This window comes from Chaetomium fimeti (assembly GCF_033439085.1).
Source record: "Chaetomium fimeti strain CBS 168.71 chromosome Unknown B0H64scaffold_4, whole genome shotgun sequence".
NCBI classification, from domain to species: Eukaryota; Fungi; Ascomycota; class Sordariomycetes; order Sordariales; family Chaetomiaceae; genus Chaetomium; species Chaetomium fimeti.
Genome location: NW_026944332.1, coordinates 2,052,611 through 2,069,253, shown reverse-complemented (window position 1 = coordinate 2,069,253; position 16,643 = coordinate 2,052,611). Strand labels below are relative to the sequence as shown.

The 16,643-nt window shown below is 57.3% G+C and overlaps 6 protein-coding genes across 6 annotated transcripts; 5 read left to right on the top strand and 1 right to left on the bottom strand.

Moving 5' to 3' along the window:
• Nucleotides 1–205: 205 nt before the first annotated feature.
• On the top strand, nucleotides 206–454 carry B0H64DRAFT_298200 (uncharacterized protein; the record flags this gene model as incomplete). Its single annotated transcript, XM_062800086.1, has 1 exon — nucleotides 206–454. A coding segment is annotated over one exon (249 nt), but the record flags the coding sequence as incomplete, so codon positions are not given.
• A 1,275-nt stretch (nucleotides 455–1,729) lies between these two features.
• B0H64DRAFT_153521 (uncharacterized protein) lies at nucleotides 1,730–2,788 on the top strand. The gene is made up of 2 exons (XM_062798484.1): nucleotides 1,730–1,962; nucleotides 2,033–2,788. Exon 2 carries the CDS (start codon nucleotides 2,160–2,162, stop codon nucleotides 2,643–2,645), a length of 486 nt encoding a protein of 161 aa, XP_062659269.1. The 5' UTR covers nucleotides 1,730–1,962; nucleotides 2,033–2,159; the 3' UTR covers nucleotides 2,646–2,788.
• Nucleotides 2,789–2,919: 131 nt separating this feature from the next.
• Nucleotides 2,920–3,694, top strand: B0H64DRAFT_442120 (uncharacterized protein; the record flags this gene model as incomplete). The annotated part of the gene is made up of 2 exons (XM_062806617.1): nucleotides 2,920–3,251; nucleotides 3,400–3,694. 2 exons carry the CDS (start codon nucleotides 2,920–2,922, stop codon nucleotides 3,692–3,694), a joined length of 627 nt encoding a protein of 208 aa, XP_062659268.1.
• Nucleotides 3,695–5,633: 1,939 nt separating this feature from the next.
• On the top strand, nucleotides 5,634–9,141 carry B0H64DRAFT_153504 (alkali metal cation/H+ antiporter Nha1 C terminus-domain-containing protein). Its single transcript, XM_062798483.1, has 2 exons — nucleotides 5,634–7,932; nucleotides 7,991–9,141. The coding sequence occupies exons 1-2, from the start codon at nucleotides 5,848–5,850 to the stop codon at nucleotides 8,849–8,851; spliced, it is 2,946 nt and encodes a 981-aa protein (XP_062659267.1). The 5' UTR covers nucleotides 5,634–5,847; the 3' UTR covers nucleotides 8,852–9,141.
• A 96-nt stretch (nucleotides 9,142–9,237) lies between these two features.
• B0H64DRAFT_474658 (mitochondrial import receptor subunit Tom22-domain-containing protein) lies at nucleotides 9,238–10,148 on the top strand (the record flags this gene model as incomplete). Its single annotated transcript, XM_062808065.1, has 2 exons — nucleotides 9,238–9,590; nucleotides 9,739–10,148. Exons 1-2 carry the CDS (start codon nucleotides 9,503–9,505, stop codon nucleotides 10,146–10,148), a joined length of 498 nt encoding a protein of 165 aa, XP_062659266.1. The 5' UTR covers nucleotides 9,238–9,502.
• A 1,071-nt stretch (nucleotides 10,149–11,219) lies between these two features.
• On the bottom strand, nucleotides 11,220–15,582 carry B0H64DRAFT_460383 (uncharacterized protein; the record flags this gene model as incomplete). The annotated part of the gene is made up of 4 exons (XM_062807468.1): nucleotides 11,220–11,406; nucleotides 11,465–15,097; nucleotides 15,178–15,365; nucleotides 15,509–15,582. The coding sequence occupies 4 exons, from the start codon at nucleotides 15,580–15,582 to the stop codon at nucleotides 11,369–11,371; spliced, it is 3,933 nt and encodes a 1,310-aa protein (XP_062659265.1). The 3' UTR covers nucleotides 11,220–11,368.
• Nucleotides 15,583–16,643: the final 1,061 nt, after the last annotated feature.

Here is a 16,643-nt window from a genome sequence, read left to right as displayed (position 1 = left end):
GTCCGGAACAGGCGGAAGTTGGAAGAAATCACCAGTGATGACGAGCTGGATGCCGCCCCAGGGCCGCCCATTGTTCCGGATGATCCTCCCAATCTGGGACAGCTTGTCGAATAGCTCCGCGTCGACCATGGAGACTTCATCGATGATGAGAGTCTTGGTCTTGAGCCATCGGGTCTTGGCCTTGGGGTTCCGCCTAATCTTTTTAACCAGCGTATTCGTGTCCTCTTTACCAAGACCGATTCCCGCAAAACTGTGCAAGGTCATGCCGCCGATGTTGCAGGCTGCCAGGCCGGTGGAGGCTGTGACGGCTATCCGTTCTGGATCTCGTACAAACTTCTTCTTGAGTTCCTGGATAATGGCCCGCATGAGCACCGACTTTCCGGTACCGGCAGGGCCAGTGAAGAAAACGCTTTGGCCCTTGTCCACAACAAGACTCTTCACATGGCGCTGCTCGTTGCTGAGCGTGATGGCCGAAGACTTGGCCTTGGACGTGTGCGACTTGACAGCCTCTTGCATGTCATCCAAAGAAACCTCTGCCTTCCCGGATTCCTTGAGTTGTGTTTTCAGCTGTTTTTTCTGAGCTTTAACAGCGCTGGCACTGGTATTCCAGGGCTCACCCCCCTTCGTTTTAGGAGCTGGTGTGGCGGCAGCAGTACTATATTGGCGCTTCGTATTTGTAGTTATGGGTGCCGTTTGTTGGGCCCAAGTCCTGGGCAGCTCTCGTTTAGTCTTTTTCGTCGCCGCGGGGGCCCGATCGTCGTCGTCCGGCGAGACCCGCTTGCTAGGATTCTGCGGAGGCGGCGCGGTGGTCCGGGATGGCGGGGGTTGGAGGTGTGAAGGAGAGGAGTCTGGCCAAGAAAGCACGCTTGTATTGCTCGCTGGAGGGTGGGCGTCGCGGTTCTCGGCCGTGGCCTGATGCGGGTAGGATGAGGTTGTAGGCAGGGCAGACGCGGGTTGAAAGTCCAGGTCAAGATCTTCGTCGTTGCTAAAGTCGGCTTCATCTAGGGCGAAAGAAGAATCCATGTTGTTTGTTTGTGGGGCATTGTTGGGATATTGAGGGGTACCATCTCGGAGACCGACCACCTCGGGCTCCTCCTTGAACGAGTCCGACTTCGCGTAGATTGACGAGAGCGACCCGCCGTTGGCGTTGCGGAGGGGGGGCGGGGGAACGTTCGGCGGGTGGTTTTGCAGCGGTTTCTTGGTTGTAGCGTATTTCGATGAGCCGTGAGCGGGCGGTGCGTGCGGCTTGTTGGTGAGCATGTTGTCAATGGTGTTCTCGACGCGCTTCCCCGGTGCAGGTGACGGGCTGCTGGAGAGAAACAGCTGCCTGGGATGCGGCTGTTTCGCTGCAGCAGCCTTATTGGCCTCGACCGCCCTCCCGAACATTGGCCGCGGATGGATAGAGACACTTAATCCGGCGGCGTGCACATTCGCTTGGCTTGCACGGCGGGCGATGTTCCTATTCAGCGGAGGAGCTGCTCGGCGGAGGACCAGGCCGGAGATTCCGGTCATACAGAGTGGTGGCCGAGCGAGCAATCGGCCGAATTGGTGTGGACTACCTTGGGAATGAACCTCGATGTCACGAGTGACCGTGTGTCGTCGCGTCAAGCAGGGGAAAATCGCGTTTGGAGCAAGTCCCCACAATTCCGTCAGGTCGTTAAAACGCGGGGAGTCTGTGCGCGCGTGTTTCTTTGCCAAGAGACGACTGGGCTTACCCTAACCCGATATTGTTATACACAGCAGGTCCCAACTGTTTTGCGACCTCGGTAGATCTACCATCGTTGTCGGCTGCCAACCCTCTTGAACAGCTCTTCAGAGTCCTCAGTTGTTTGCTGATTCATAGCACTTTAATCTGTATATGGATCCTAGCGGCTAGGAATTTCCAAATCTGGAACGAGTTGCTTACTCGGCAAAGTCTAGGTTACATGCTCGGACGTTTTCTCCTGTGTAATGATTGAAACGGTACGCAATGCGTTTGCGCTCAGTTTTCACTACTCGGTTTTCTAGTTCCGTTTTCCGACTTTTGCTATAGTGTAAATCTCATGTCGCCTTGTTGTGACCACACTCTTAGCTAGAGGTGACGATCACGGCGATAGGAGTGAGGATGGATAGCAGGTAAATTAACACCGCACCGTCTAATCCAGCTATCGGTCGCCACAATGGGCTCAACTACCCTCATCCGCGGGTTCAAAGTCTCGGTCGCAACGTTCGATGCCTTCCTTGCCGCCAACAGCGTTTACGAGACGTACGGAACGCCGCCCTTCTACGGGCACCATCCAGACAAGGACCCCATCTCCAAGCTGCTCTTCGCCAAGATCTCCCAGTACGACTCGGACGCCGACAAGAACAAGTTCCGCGTCCTCATCCCTGCCATCGAGGGCGGGGGCCGATCCAGGACGGCATATGTCGCCTATGCGTGGGCTGCGGTGCGGGCACACCGCGAGATCAAAATGGACGAGGACCTGCCGGCCGGGGTCCCTAAGGGCGTTGAGGAGCTGCGGCAGGAGATTCTGGGGTACGGAAAAGATGTTGGCGATGGGGACAAGATTGCGGATGAGGGAAAGCTGGGGATATATATGGTGGTCACTTATGATATTCGCGGCGATTACGGGGACGAGCTGGATCGTTCCGAGGGCTTGTATTAAATGGCAGCTCATGCTGCGAGTCTTGTAGCCACCACGAGATGGACGAAGCCGCTAGAGCACAGCACGACGGTAAGTTGAGAGCTGTGAACCCTCCAGAACGTTCCAACCGCCCGCCGCTGTGGTCTCGCCTTGCCGGGTTGCTGAAAGATTATTTATTCGAGGTCGCCCCCGACACTTCAACTCCCTTGCCCTCTCACAACCCACACCTCATCGAAGCGGAATACCGTATCTCCGTCAATCCAAACATCTCAAACACCATCCAACTTTTCGCAAGATGTCCGCGGCGGAAAATCCTTACCAAACCTACGAAGCCCTCAGGGCCGCCCGGACCACGGTGGCTGGCGCACCCAACAGCGCCAAGCTGGTCTTCATGCCGGTGCAGGGCACCGTGCAGAGCGCCATCGAGGTTCTGTCCAACCCAGGGGACCCAGACACGCGGACGGCTTACTACGACCAGGCGGCCGGGACGTACCACCCCGTCAGCGCGCTGCCTATCTCGGAGCCCAAGGTGTCGTCCATCACCGTGCACGTGTCGGAGCTGGAGGACTGGGAGGAGAACTGGCTCAACGTGCACGAAGAGCACTCGGAGCCGGACGCGCCGGACGCGTTCCCCGACGCGAAATGGGGGAGGAGGCTGGGCGGCGGCGGTGGTGACGAGGATGATGATGAGGAGGAGGACGACGACGAGCCGCTGCTGCTTCGCTGCTGCAAGCAGGACCGACCGCGCGGCCAGAACGCCAAGCTGACGATCAAGCCCTCCCAAGGCGTGGGACGGCCGGGACGGCGGCTTCGTCACCGTGCACGACTACGTGAGCGCGCTGCACCCGTGGCTGGTGCGGCTGCGGGGCGGCATCCTCGGCGCGATGGGCACGGCGGACGGGCTGGACGAGCCGCTCGGGAACGAGACGGACCTGGTGGTCAACTGCGACGCGCTGCACAGCCTGATGATGGAGCTGCGGACGTCTTGGATTGGGCACAGGAAGGGGCTGGACGTCCGGGAGGCGGTTGGGGGCAGGCTCCGCACCAGTGAGATTGTCGCGTCCGAGTAGGTATCTGCTCAAAAGGGTCCAGAACTGGTCGCCCCGAGGACAAGAAACCGTCTCCTTTAAACAACAGCGAAGACAAGAAGATATCGCTATTGTGGGGAGGCCGAGAAGATGAGTTGCACAGCAAAGACACGATCACCGTAGGCCCCAGTGCCCCCTCTCACCTTCACTGGCGGAGACTGCCCCTCTTGCCCATCTTTTTCTTGCCCATCTTTTCCGGTCGTGGGTTTCAAGCACACACGCGCATAACGTGAATTTGTCTGGACGTCACCAAACAAGCCCCGCTGCCCCCCACGCGGGAGCCCAAAATGGCAATTGCACACGATGGCCCATGTTCGTGGCAGATGCATGTGCCGAGCTAGTCGGGGTGAGAGGGCAAAGTGCAAGACGACCAGCAAGCCCTTCTTCAAATGTTCCGAGTCCAACTAATGACAAGTTTTCTTCTCGTCAACGATTGCATCACGGGATCAGGTCTGAACATGCATCCTGTCGGCAATCAACCGAGCTAAGCCCGTTCGCACTCAAATCCGGGCCTGAGATTGCATCTGTTTAGCCCGTGCCGGATTCCGTGCCATGCTTGGGCGCTAGGAGCGAGGGTGAGATTTGTTTTACTCCAAAAGACCAATCAGCAGGCTTTGCTATGTGTGAGTGACAGCCGAAGATGGAAAAGGGACCTCACCGCTCCCCTGCGTGTCTGGAAAGAGAGGATACCCCCAAACCACGGCCAGAATCCATCCATGAACATTGACGTCTGGTTCCGACTAGCTTGGCATCCATGAACTAGACGTTCGAGACCGTTTGTGTTTCCAAGCAAAAACGTCAAGAAAAGCTTAGATGGCCCAAGCATTGGACAAAGAGAAACAATTCGACAGACAGTCCTGGGCAACGCTCGGCAGAGCTTGGCAGGATGCGAGCAGCGAGACACCCTCCCGCGGTCACAATCGACGGCGTTAGAGCGGCAGTCGATCCCGATCGCGGCATCGACAACCTCCCGAGACAACACTCAGGCGCCAGCCGTCGTGAGACGAAGCCCGTCAAAACCCGGTTTGCCGGATTACACCACCTTTGTCTCTCGTGCCAGGAGGTCGTACCACGGCCAAGAACACGATGTGGAATGTCCGGCAGATATGGTCCGGCGTCCGGTAGAGCTATGAGTGAGGCGCCGTTAACCTACCTACACACAATACCTAACCAGCCGGTGGGTTTGTTTTACTATCAGCCAGCGGGGTTTGGTATGAAGTTCATTGGCGAGCGAGGTTTCGGGAAGGAAGTCGGCGTTGCTGCTTCCCGACCGCGAAGGTCCACTGTTCCCTCGCGAACTTCCCGCCAAGCCCTTTCTGCAAGGATTGGCGCAGGGATGGCCTCAACCCTGGAAAGTTGGGGCAAGAACCGAGAATCTCTTCGATACCGGATCGGAGACAGTTCCCATATAAACAGGTCGTGCATGCGTTTCCGTCCCCCCAATGGCGAGCTATCTCACCTTTTCGTTTCCACATCTCCGGGGTGGTCGGACTGCATCGCCCGCTCCTCCGTTGATTCTGTCGCTGCCTGTGAATTTGCGTTCCTTGCCAATCGTACATACCATACCTTCTTCTCTATTTTTTTTTTTTTTTTTATCTCCGGGCCACTCCTTCGGGCAGATCCTTCTAGTTGCGGTTTCCCTCTCCGGCGGCGCTAGACGAAAATTCTTCCTTCTTCCTCGCGCTTCAGCATCGTGTTGGGACTGAGTCAGGTTATCTCAGCAGAGATCGCTTAGAATCGGCACGTTGCTGTGCGTCCTGAATGTGTCAATTGCAGTCCTTGCCTGGGCCGGATTTGGCGTTGAAGGGGACACTGGATAACCACGTCGATCTGGTTGACGGTGGTCGTTGATTCCGCTACTTCCGCGGCATCTCGAACAGCCGGTGACGTCGTTTCCAGCGCCCCCCGTTCCTGGCCATTCCCAGCCTTGGACTGGCCTGTTCTGGTCGACCACCAATCACACCTCCCGAAGCTCTCCATAACTCATCCACAGCCTTGTTTTAGGTTTCGGAGAGAAAACCACAACTACATAAGGTGCTATACTACCCTACCTACCTACCTGCCACCTACCATACGCATACATACACACACCTACCTCGCTCGGCCCCCAACGGTGGGCTCCCGCGTGCTAAACCATGGCTTGGGATCACCTCTCCATCACTAAGCCACATCTGGTCTACATCATCTTGGGAGGCTTCACCTCCCTGTTCATGCTATGCTCGACCGTCATCAAAGAGCGTATGTACATCGGCGAAGCCACCGTGGCCACGCTCTGCGGTGTCATCTTCGGACCCTATGCCGCCAACCTCATCGACCCGGAAACATGGGGTAGCGTCGACATTATCACCATCGAGTTCTCCCGCCTCGTCCTGGTCGTGCAGTGCTTCGCCGTCGGTGTCGAGCTGCCCAAGTACTACATGGAGAAGCACTGGAAATCCGTCACGTTCCTGCTAATACCCGTCATGACCTTCGGCTGGCTCATCACTAGTCTGTTTATCTGGTGGCTCATTGAGCCCCTGAACTTCCTCGAGAGCCTCGTGGTGTCTGCCTGTGTCACCGCCACCGACCCCGTCCTCGCCTCGTCCGTCGTGGGAAAGGGCAAGTTCGCCAAGAGGGTCCCAAAGCACTTGCGCGACCTGCTGTCGGCCGAGTCGGGTTGCAACGATGGCATGGCCTTCCCCTTCATCTACCTGGCCTTGTATCTCATCCATGACAAGCAGAGCGCCAGGGATGTCTCGTTCCACTGGCTGGTCTACACCGTCCTGTACGAGTGCGTCTTCGGTGCCGTGTATGGCTTCATCATCGGTTACCTCGCCCGCCACGGCATCAAGTACGCAGAGAAGCGCGACCTGATCGATAGGGAGAGCTTCTTGGTCTTTTACTTTGTACTCGCCCTCTTCTGTGCTGGGTCCGGCAGCATCCTCGGTGTCGACGACCTTCTCGTGGGCTTCGCTGCCGGCGTCGGTTTCTCAAACGACGGCTGGTTCACCCAGAAAACAGAGGAGTCTCACGTCTCCAACGTCATCGACTTGCTGATCAACCTGGCCTACTTTGTCTACTTTGGCACCATCATCCCATGGAAAGACTTCAACGACGCGGTCGTGGGTCTGCAAGCATGGCGTCTGGTCGTTCTCGCCATATTCATCATTCTTTTCCGCCGGATTCCTGTCATGATGGCGCTGAAACCATTCATTCCCGACATAAAGACCTGGCGCGAGGCCCTCTTCGCCGGTCATTTTGGCCCCATCGGCGTCGGCGCTATATTTATCGCAATGCTAGCACGAGCAGAGTTGGAATCGGAGAACCCGGTTCCCCTTTCGGTGCTGCCCGAGCCTGGTACCGAGCACTACGCGGTGATTGCACTGGTTTGGCCAATTGTCGCCTTCATCGTTGTCGCATCCATCCTCGTCCACGGCTCTTCGATTGCCGTCTTCACGCTGGGCAAGCACATCAACACCCTGACCATCACCATGTCGTATACACAGGCCAACGAGGACGGCCCTAGTTGGATGAACAGGCTCCCTCGTATTTCATCACAGTCGCGATCACAGGCTAAGACCATGTCCGACACGGACGGTGATGAACTCAAGCTGCCCGAGTTCCCACCCGGAACGCTGCCCCCTATTGGCCTTCCCGGGAATTTCCTGCGTCGTGTTAAGGAGGACGATAACAGCAGACATGGAAGCAGGTCATCCTCGCTCGCAGCGCGGCGACGAAAGAAGAACAAGTGGGACGATGGCATCGGACCTGGAGGTCCCATCACCCAGTCAGCCATTTTCCCACAACGCCGCAGCCAATCGGGGCCGCTCTCGCCCGGACTTCCACGCGACAGCACCGACCAATCCCGGCCGGATGACGTATCACCGTCGGGTCCTCTGGAAGAGAAGGGCTCTGGCCGATCATCGGCCGAGGCTTACGCGAGCCCGTCCGAGGAACGCAGACAGCCCGTCGAAGTCTACGATGAAGGCGAGAACATCATCATCGAGAATCGCGACGGCGAGGTCATTTCGGTCCTGCCGGCAGATAGCGATGAGAATGTTGCAGACCGGGCCAAGAACCTCGCGACTGAACTCAAGTCGGAAGCCGGGCCTTCGGGCTGGACTTACGAAACTCTGAAGAAGAGAGTCATGAACTGGCGTGAGGGTGAGGTTGCGAAGAGGAAAGGCAAGGGGAAGACGGTAAAGGGCGAGCCGGCCCGGGCCTTCCAATTCGGCAACACGGTATGTCCCATTAACAATGTCGAATATTGTTTCCTAACGTTGCTAACCTTCGGAACAGATCATTGTCGAAAACGAGGACGGCGAAGTCCTCAAGAAATATGACCTACCGGCACAAAAGCCACAGCCCGACTTGGTGAGCCAGAGCCTGAAATACATGGGCATGGGGGCCCTCGCCAAGGCCACGGAGAAACCAGGTGCAGATATGCCAGCCCAGGGCACGGGGGGCCCCTCCGCGGCAGGCGAGCCTTCCACAGCGCAGCGGCCACGCAAAAAGAGCGTGGTGGAGGAGCAAGAGGAGGACGACAGGCACATCCGCTTCACGATCGGCGGTGTTGGCCGGCGCATGACAAAGGATGACTTTATCCACGAAATCCAAGGGCTGGACAAGACCACCAGGCGTGAGGTGGTGAACAAATCGGATGCCTCGCAGGGGTTCAAGGCGCTGGCCAACCTCGAAGCGCCGCCGCAGATAATAGTATCCTCTGCCCAGTCCACCGTCAGCAGAAAAGACCACGCCACCGCCCCCGCCCCCGCCAACCCCGTCACGCAACAGCCCGCAGGCTCAGCCGGCAGCCGGCCTCAATCGAGCTCCTCGTCCCCGGGCCAGGCAACATCGTCGTCCGAGGCGCCGAGCAGCGAGTCACCTGAAACGGAGGTGGAGCGCGGGCGACGCTTTGCCGCGCTGAAGGGCGTTGGCGAAGGGGATGATGGGCGCGGCGAGAAGGGCAGTCGCGATAGCGACGAGAGCGAAGAGCAAGGCGAGACGGCTGCGGAACGGCGCCGTAGGGAGGCCGCCCTGGGGATGGCGCCGCACGCGGACGACGGCGACGACAGCGACGACGATGATACCCCCAGAGTGCCGCCGTCGAGGAAGTCGATCCGGTTCGCGGATGCTGTGGAGAGAGGGAGGCAGGAGTGAGCGAGTGAGCGAGTGAGTTGGGGTTTTGAGAGCGATGCGGCTTGCATGGTATGATGTGCATGGCATGTTTGGAGTTTTGGGGATAGAGTTTACGCCGTTGTTTAATCGTGGCATGGTGCAGGTGCAGTACGTAGCTGACTGAAGCTAACTACAGTAGCTTGTTGTTTATTGGTAGCGAGGAATAGCAATTGTTGGGTAGATTTTGAGGAAAATGCATGTACATGGGTCTTCTATCACGCGAATTCGGCATGGATATTGATACCTAAATATTACATTGAAAGTGCAGTGTGCCTCACGAACGACGACTTTTACTTGTAGCAAAGATACTTTGGACATCGAACATCAGGTTCAACCATAACATGGGATTGGCCCGCCTGATCCTCGGGGATCCACACCTCACTCCCACTTCTTCCGGCTTAGCGGCTTTTGCCGAGCCATCATGTTCCTTATCCACAAAAAAAAGACGACCTTGACCGGGGCAGGCGACTTTCGCGAATCTTCAAACCCTGATCCATCAAACCTCACCACTATCAACAACAACGAATCCGCAACCACGACGAACACAACCGCGCTTCCGCTTCATATTTTCGAAGCCGTTTACACACCACATCTGATACCGAATCCCCAAATCACAACCACACATCCATCACAATGGTCCAACTCGTAGAAGTCGAGGACGAGCACTTCCAGCAGCCGCAAGTCGGCCCGGATGAGGACGAAGAAGACTTTACCGACACTGGTAAGCCACCCACCCCGCCCGGTCCCTAATCCCAATCCCTCCAACAACCATACCATCTACCCATCCATCCCCTCAACCCCACCCCCCCCCCCAAGAAGAAAAGAAACACCAACTCACCACCACCTCCCCCACCCCCCCCAAAAAACAGACTCCGAAATCTCCACCGAATCCAACTACGACCCGACCGACGAGACCCTCGCCGACCGCCTGGCCGCGCTGCGCGACGTCGTGCCCGCCACGGCGCGCGGCTGGATCCACCAGCAGTACGAGACGACGGCGTCGGCGGTCCGGACGGCGCTGTCCTTTGCCGGGCGCGCCGCCTGGACGGTGTCGGTCAGCGCCCTGCTCGTCGGCGTGCCCTTCGCGCTCGCCTACGGCGAGGACCAGAACTTCGCCGCCATGGAGCAGGAGCAGCGCATGCGCGAGTTGGGTGGGGAGGTGCTTGGTGGCGGGGAGGGTGGTGCTGGTGGTGCTAAGCCCGGGATGACGCCCGAGGAGATTGGGGCCGCGCTGGGTGGGGGGGCTGCGGGGAAGGCCGAGGCGAAGGCGGCGCTTTGATGAGCCGGTGGGGGGGGGTTAAGGTGTGGGTGGTTGGGTTTGGGGAGGGGAGAGGGTGAGAGGGGTGAGGTGGTTGGAGATGAGTGAAGAAAAGCTAAAACGCTCACCTACCTACCTGCCTGCCTACTGGCCTACTGCCGATCGACTACTCGACGGTTTGGTCTATCTAGCCTTGTCTCCCAAAAACGGGGTCGTTGTCTGGACGGGAGAGGGTGAGCAAGGGAAGTGCTTGACTGCTTGGCTGGCCCATACCCGCTAGCATCTCGTTACGAGACGTCTCCTTCACTCCCATCAACTTTCTATACCTGTATATGTACCATATTGTCAGCGTCCGGTTCCGGGGCGGAACGCCGGGGGTTAACTCGCTGTGTCTTAATACTCGCACATGGTCTTTGTTTTTCATACTGGAAGCTGGGGAAAGGCGGGTGCATTCTCGGATGATGGATGGCATGGACGAAAGATGTGTATATCACGATATGACTCTCATCTCCCAAGAACAACGATTGGATCATTTCACTTATGCACGTTTTCAGTTGACCTTGTACATGTTTCTGACAACCCTCCCCAGAGTATGACTGAAGAAAAAGACACAGAAGGGCGCAATCATTCCCAGACAACATCGTGTCACGCAGGAAAGCAAGGCTCAGCACCACATCACATGTTGCTATCTATCTATCTATGTACATCAAAGGTACTGCCACCAAGGGACACTACTTTGTACAGGTATGAACTAGACTGGCCGCCTCACCCCGGCCCGGCCGCCACCCTTCCATTTTTCTACTTTATCTACCGCCAACACAAGGGGGGAATAAACTCCCCGTCTCCTCCCCGTTGCCCTCAGCTAAAAAGGAGAGAGAAGTCCAACAGACGTAATGAAAGTGCTGAAAAGCCGTCACAGAGATGGTGGTATCATGGAAAGTAGAATGAGAAGTCGGTCTGAACGAAGAGACCATTCTGTTGCCGAGCCTCTCGGTGAGATGAGAGACAAGAGAAGAAAGGCCAATGTCGAGATCCAGTGTCGCGAACATAGAACGAAGATTTCGGATGATAAAGGGAATAAAGTTCGTAGATGGTAAAGGTCGGTTATAAGGAGAGAAGGGTCGTCGACCCAGGAAGAAATGGGTTGGTTGCCAGACCGCGAAGGGAAGCCATTGCTCGCCATGTGATAAGTGATAACAAGCCCGTGACGGACCGTGAAAAATCCGAAAAGTCGGGTAAGATTAGAAGTTCGAGTGGGTAAGGTGAGCCTCCTCGAGAACTAGATAACTCGTTAGCTTTTACTCGTTCGCCAAGATCAAACAGTACGGCAAACTTACTACGCAGAATGCTCATCTGGCCCGCGCGGTCCACGCAGGCGATTTGGAGCCCGCTGCCATCAACCAGGTCCAGAACGACACTGTTGGGCAGCTCCTGCAGCTCCACATCGGGCGCATACGGGGCCTTGAAGTCGCTCATGTGGTACCGCTTGACCATAGCGCCGTTCCTGTCCTTGCCGGAAAGAGCGGTAGGCATCATAGCCGTACCCTGCACCGCGCTCAGGATCAGGAAGCCCTGGCTGTCGAGGCAGATGCTTCGGCGCTTCCACAAGAGGTTGTCAGGGAACTGGACATTGACATCGCCCATGAATGCGACGATGCTAGGCGGGGCTTGGGCCGCAGCGCTAACAGCTGTGCTACCCCTGGACGCAGCCTCGACCTCGGCAGCGTTCTCCTCAGCCACGGTGGGCGAGATGGATGGAGCGGTATTCTTCCTGCCGGTCACAAGAGTATTAGAGAGGCGCCGCATAAAGCGGGAGGCACGGTTGCTCTTGGGGCTGGCTGGGTCGGAACCGGACCTCTTCTCAATCTTGGCCTCAGCATTCGCCTCGGCACTCAAGTCCGCACCCCGGGGAGGGGGCAGGGTCGCAGCGGAAAGTGTCGTGTTGTTTTGCTCAATTGCCGAGTGTCGGCTGCTAACGCTGAGACGACGAGCCAGAGAGCCGGACTGGTTGACTGATCGGGCACGAGATGACGGTCGCGAAGCCGAAGGGGACGCCATGCTCGTGGGCGCTGGGGAGGTCAGGTTATCCGCAGACGGTGACTTGGCACCGATGATCGACTCCGTCCGGTCCTTGATGAAATCCTTCACAACCGATAGAGACGACCGTCGTCGAGGGCGGCGGCCTTCAGTAGTTTCTGTCGTTGCCGCGTCCTTCTCGCCATCCCGAGATCGTTTCGATAGTCGCCGTTCCAGCAAGGTCTGCTTGGCCTGATCTGCTATCTCGCGCTCCAGCGTGCGCGTAGACATGACGCTAGGAGGCCGCACAGGGCTCCGTGAGTCGGTGCGGTTCTGAACATCTACTAGCAATGGTGACTGCTTCAAGTCCAGGTTGCCGTATTCTGTCGATCCCCCCTTTGGTTCGGGGCCTTTGGGGAACCGTTGGTTCGGATCTCGGACAATGCGGGCTGTAACCTGGACGGACTCGGGCCTACCTCTGGGAGGCATCCCTCCTTCGAACATGGACAACCGATTCACCAAGGATCCAGACCGGCCGCGTCCCATGTTCCGGGTAGCCTCGGGAGACGACGAGTCCCTTGACGCTGGAGGGGTGGGCGATACATCCCTCGTCATCGAATTCGCCCGGTCGGCCACGGACGATGGTCGCGAGCTGTCTCGCACACTCGTTTTGCGGACAGCGAAGAAGGTGGATGCAGGACGCTCCTTCGGCGTCGTCACCACCTCCACGCCGGGAGCACTGACCGAAAGCTTTTCTAGCGCCTTGATCCGCTGCGAGATGCTCGAACCCAGTTTGGCGTTCTTGGGTTTTGAATCCGCAGATGGCTGTTGTTGAGAGGGCTTTTGTAGATAAGCAGCACCAGACGACGCCGACCTGACCGGGCCAGACGGCACTTCACCACCCAGATGGGAATTGCGGACAGGGTTCGAAACCGTTCTCACATACCGGGCGGATGCATTGTCGTCCGGACCGCCGCCAGGTCTCTTGGAAGGCTGGTCCATCCCGAAGAAGGGAGAAATCGGGGACTTGGACACGGTGATCGGCGTTGCCTGCTGAACGGTCGCCGATTGCAGCTCGTCCATGAAGCCGTCGTTATCCAAAATGCTGATAACCGAGCGCCGCTTGTCGTTGTCCGGGGCATCCAAATCAGTACGGATACGGTCCGGAAGCTTTCGTCGTTTGGCATCTCCGTCTACATCATCCTTCTCCGGAACGGGAGGTGCCGACTCTCCAACACGCCACGAGTCCACATCCGAGGTTTGGGCGACAATCGAGGGAATATCCTGGTTCGTAGTGGTTGTGGGGGACTTGGTCTCCTGTGTGGAGAACTTGGAAAGCGGGATGTGAATCTGTGTCAGCGGAGCCTTTGCCTCGCCCACGGGTTCAGCTTCCTGCGGCAAGTCGGACGTTGGCGCTGATGCTTCAGCTGCCTCAGTTGGCGCTACGTCGCTTGTGTCCTTCTCGGGTATGCTGGGCTGAGCTGGCACATCGGGCAATGCGGGAGTCGGTGAAACCTCGGGGACGACATCACCCGTCGGCACGTTCGGGGCGGTGAGCTGCTCAACTTTTGCCTCGGGCGACATGAGGAGCTCCCCCTTGTCGACGGCAGTAATTGTCGCTTGAGACTCTCTGTCGTGTTGTCTGGGTTCCGTTCCGCCTATGTGTTCCTCTGGGGCCGAGGTTGCTAGTTTGTTGTTGTCATCGCCGACCGCGCCCTGTTCTGCTTCGCGAATTGGTTGCTCATCCTTGGCATGTATGGTTTCGTCCGTCGAATCAGATAGCGATGAAGCCTGCGTGGAATCGCCAGTTTCTGATACCGCTGCGGGCGACGCAGGATGGGAATCCATGGCAGTGTCTACAGATGCATGGTCCGTTCCGACGTCAACTCCGGAGTCAGACTTGGAGGTAGCAGGGGCCTCCTCTTGCTGCGCATCGCCCCCGGCCTGGGCTTGGTCCACCGACGCCACTGCTTCTGCCACCACGGTATCTTGTTTCTCGTCCGGAAGGCCCGGTGTGCTGGGGGCGGATGGTATATCGGTGCTTGGAACGTCGAGTGTTGGTTGTAGGCTCATCAACTTCTTCTCCCTTAATTTCATCGCCTTCAGGAGCCGAGCTTTTTCCGGGGTCATGGTGTTCTGTTTGGTCGGCTGTGGGGCCGGAGCAGGCATGTCGATCTTGTGTGGAGGCATCGTGTCGGCTAGCGCGTCAGTCGCGTTGTCGAGCTGGGGTTGGGATGGTCCGTTCTCGGAAGGCTTCATCTCAGCCTCGGCTATTTCGATCAGCGAGAAAGTATCTTCTGCCTGTTCTTGGGCTTCGTCCTCCTGGCTTTGGGAGTGAGAACGACCCTTTCTCGTGCCTTTGGACATGGACTTGAGGCCAGCTGGAACTGTTGCTACTCGGTGGGCTGAACTCCCACCGGATGATCGCGGGCGGCCAGTAGGGTCAGCGGAAGGCCTTGGCCCAAGCTTAACCCGTGGCTTTGAGTACGGGTAAGCAGTAGATGGATAAAGATCGGTGCGTGACGACTGCGAGGACATGCGCCGTGTGCTCCCGTCAAAGGATCTTGCTGGGGAAGAGGGCCTGGGAACGCCCATAAATTGGGGTGGTTCAAGTTCGTTAGTAAACTGTGAAGCCCCGGGCAAGCTGGCAAGGTCCGCATCCAGTTTGACGGGGGGTCCAGATTGCGCCGAGGGCGATTTCGGGCGCTCCTCCTCCTTAACAACCGACTGTCGCTTCCTTTCCCGTTCTTCCTCTTCCTCTTCTTCTGTAATTTCCATCAAGCGCCTTCGACGCAGTGAGCTTGTTGAGGAAGATGTCGAGCCAGACGCAGCATGGAGTGAGCAGGCGGCTGACAACTTGGTGTCCTTGAGCTCCTTCGAGTCGGCGATCGAAAAGGTAGTGTCGTGGGGCGAGAAGCGGTCGCAGACCTCGTCGAAATGGACAGTCACCCGCGCTGCGAAGAGATTGGGTGAGCTTTTGTGTTCCCGCAAGGCAAGGGGGTTAAGTGCAAGCCAAGGGGCGGGGAGTGCATACCTTGAATTAACCTGGAGCAGCCCTCAGGGAGGTATTTGATGATGACATTCCGGCGCCTGTATCTAAGGAAGCCATACAGCGGCGACTTGTCCTCATACTGCGCAATGTTGTTACGGATCTCGACAATGCCACCATTACCCCGACCTAGCAGCTCGACTTCATCGCGACTGGCATATTTGAGCAAAAACCTGTGTCGCAACCACAATTAGCACTTTTGCTCCGGAAGATATTGGTGCGCAGTACAACAGGGAGCCACCGCTCTAGGGATGTTCCAGTGACCTTGTCGCACACGGGACATCAAAAGCAACAACGACGGAAGGGTAGGACATACCATCCTCCCGGTTCTGCGACGGCCGCCTCGTGCGCCGCCTGGACTCGTTCATCATCCAACCCATTCAGCGACATCTCGAGCTGCCACCCTAGCCACACCAATCCCGTCTCTTTTTATATCCCCGAGCGCAAGAACGAAGGTGTCGTGCGGTACTCGGTCGAAAACAGCGCCGATTCCAATCGGCAAGGCTAGACTTGCTTCTCTCTCAGCCGAGCCGACATGGAGCGATTGGCCCGTCGGAAGGCGTGGAAGCTGCGCGGCTGGGGCACGCCAGAAACATGGAACGGATTCGCAGAGGGTTGCAGTAGGTCGCAGGTCGGTGTTGAAGATCAGGCACTCCCGTCTTTCCCAGACAGCGGGTGGAGCTCCAGGCCTTAAGCGAGTGTTGATGTTGATGTTAATGTTGATAGGTGTTGATGTTGTCGGTCTGTGAGCAGTAACACAACAACACACGATCAACGACAGACAGACAGCCAAGACGTAGCACTGCTCAAGAAGAAGGAAGATCAAAAGTAGGTAAGGCAACTGACAAAGAAGAGAGTAGGACCCGGCGAAGAAGAAACAGTAGGGAATAATGAGTGTGGTGGGTTGGGGTTGCTTTGGGCGTCGGGACGAAGGTCACAGCAGCAGAAAGCTGTCACGATCCCTCTCGATGCACCGGCTCGCGAACCAGACGTTTGGAAAGGGGGTCGACAGAAAAAGTTGGGGGAATGAGGGGATGGTCGAAAGGAGGTGAAATGCAGCCGCGAATTGGCTGCTGCACTCCTCCTTTGCTTCGGTGCGATATTTAGGTAGCGTCGCAGGGGTGCATGCTGCCCAAGGGCCCTGCCAGTGCTGTTGCTTGCATCGGGTGAGTGGGGCCGTGGCCAGGAACAGGGGAAAGGGACCCGCCGTGTTGTGCAGATTCTAGAAGATTTGCCATCATGAACTCTGAAATCCCAACCCAGCATTGCGTGATGAGCCATGCGAATTCAACTTTGTGTTATCTGCAATGTATGCCATATCTTCCACCATCAATTATCCATATTTCCAACATTTTGTCTCAGAATGTTTCCCCTTTTCCTCCCTCATCCGGGAAGTCTCTCCCACAGTGGAGCCATGCAATTCCCCTTGTCTCGATCTAATCGCTTTAGGG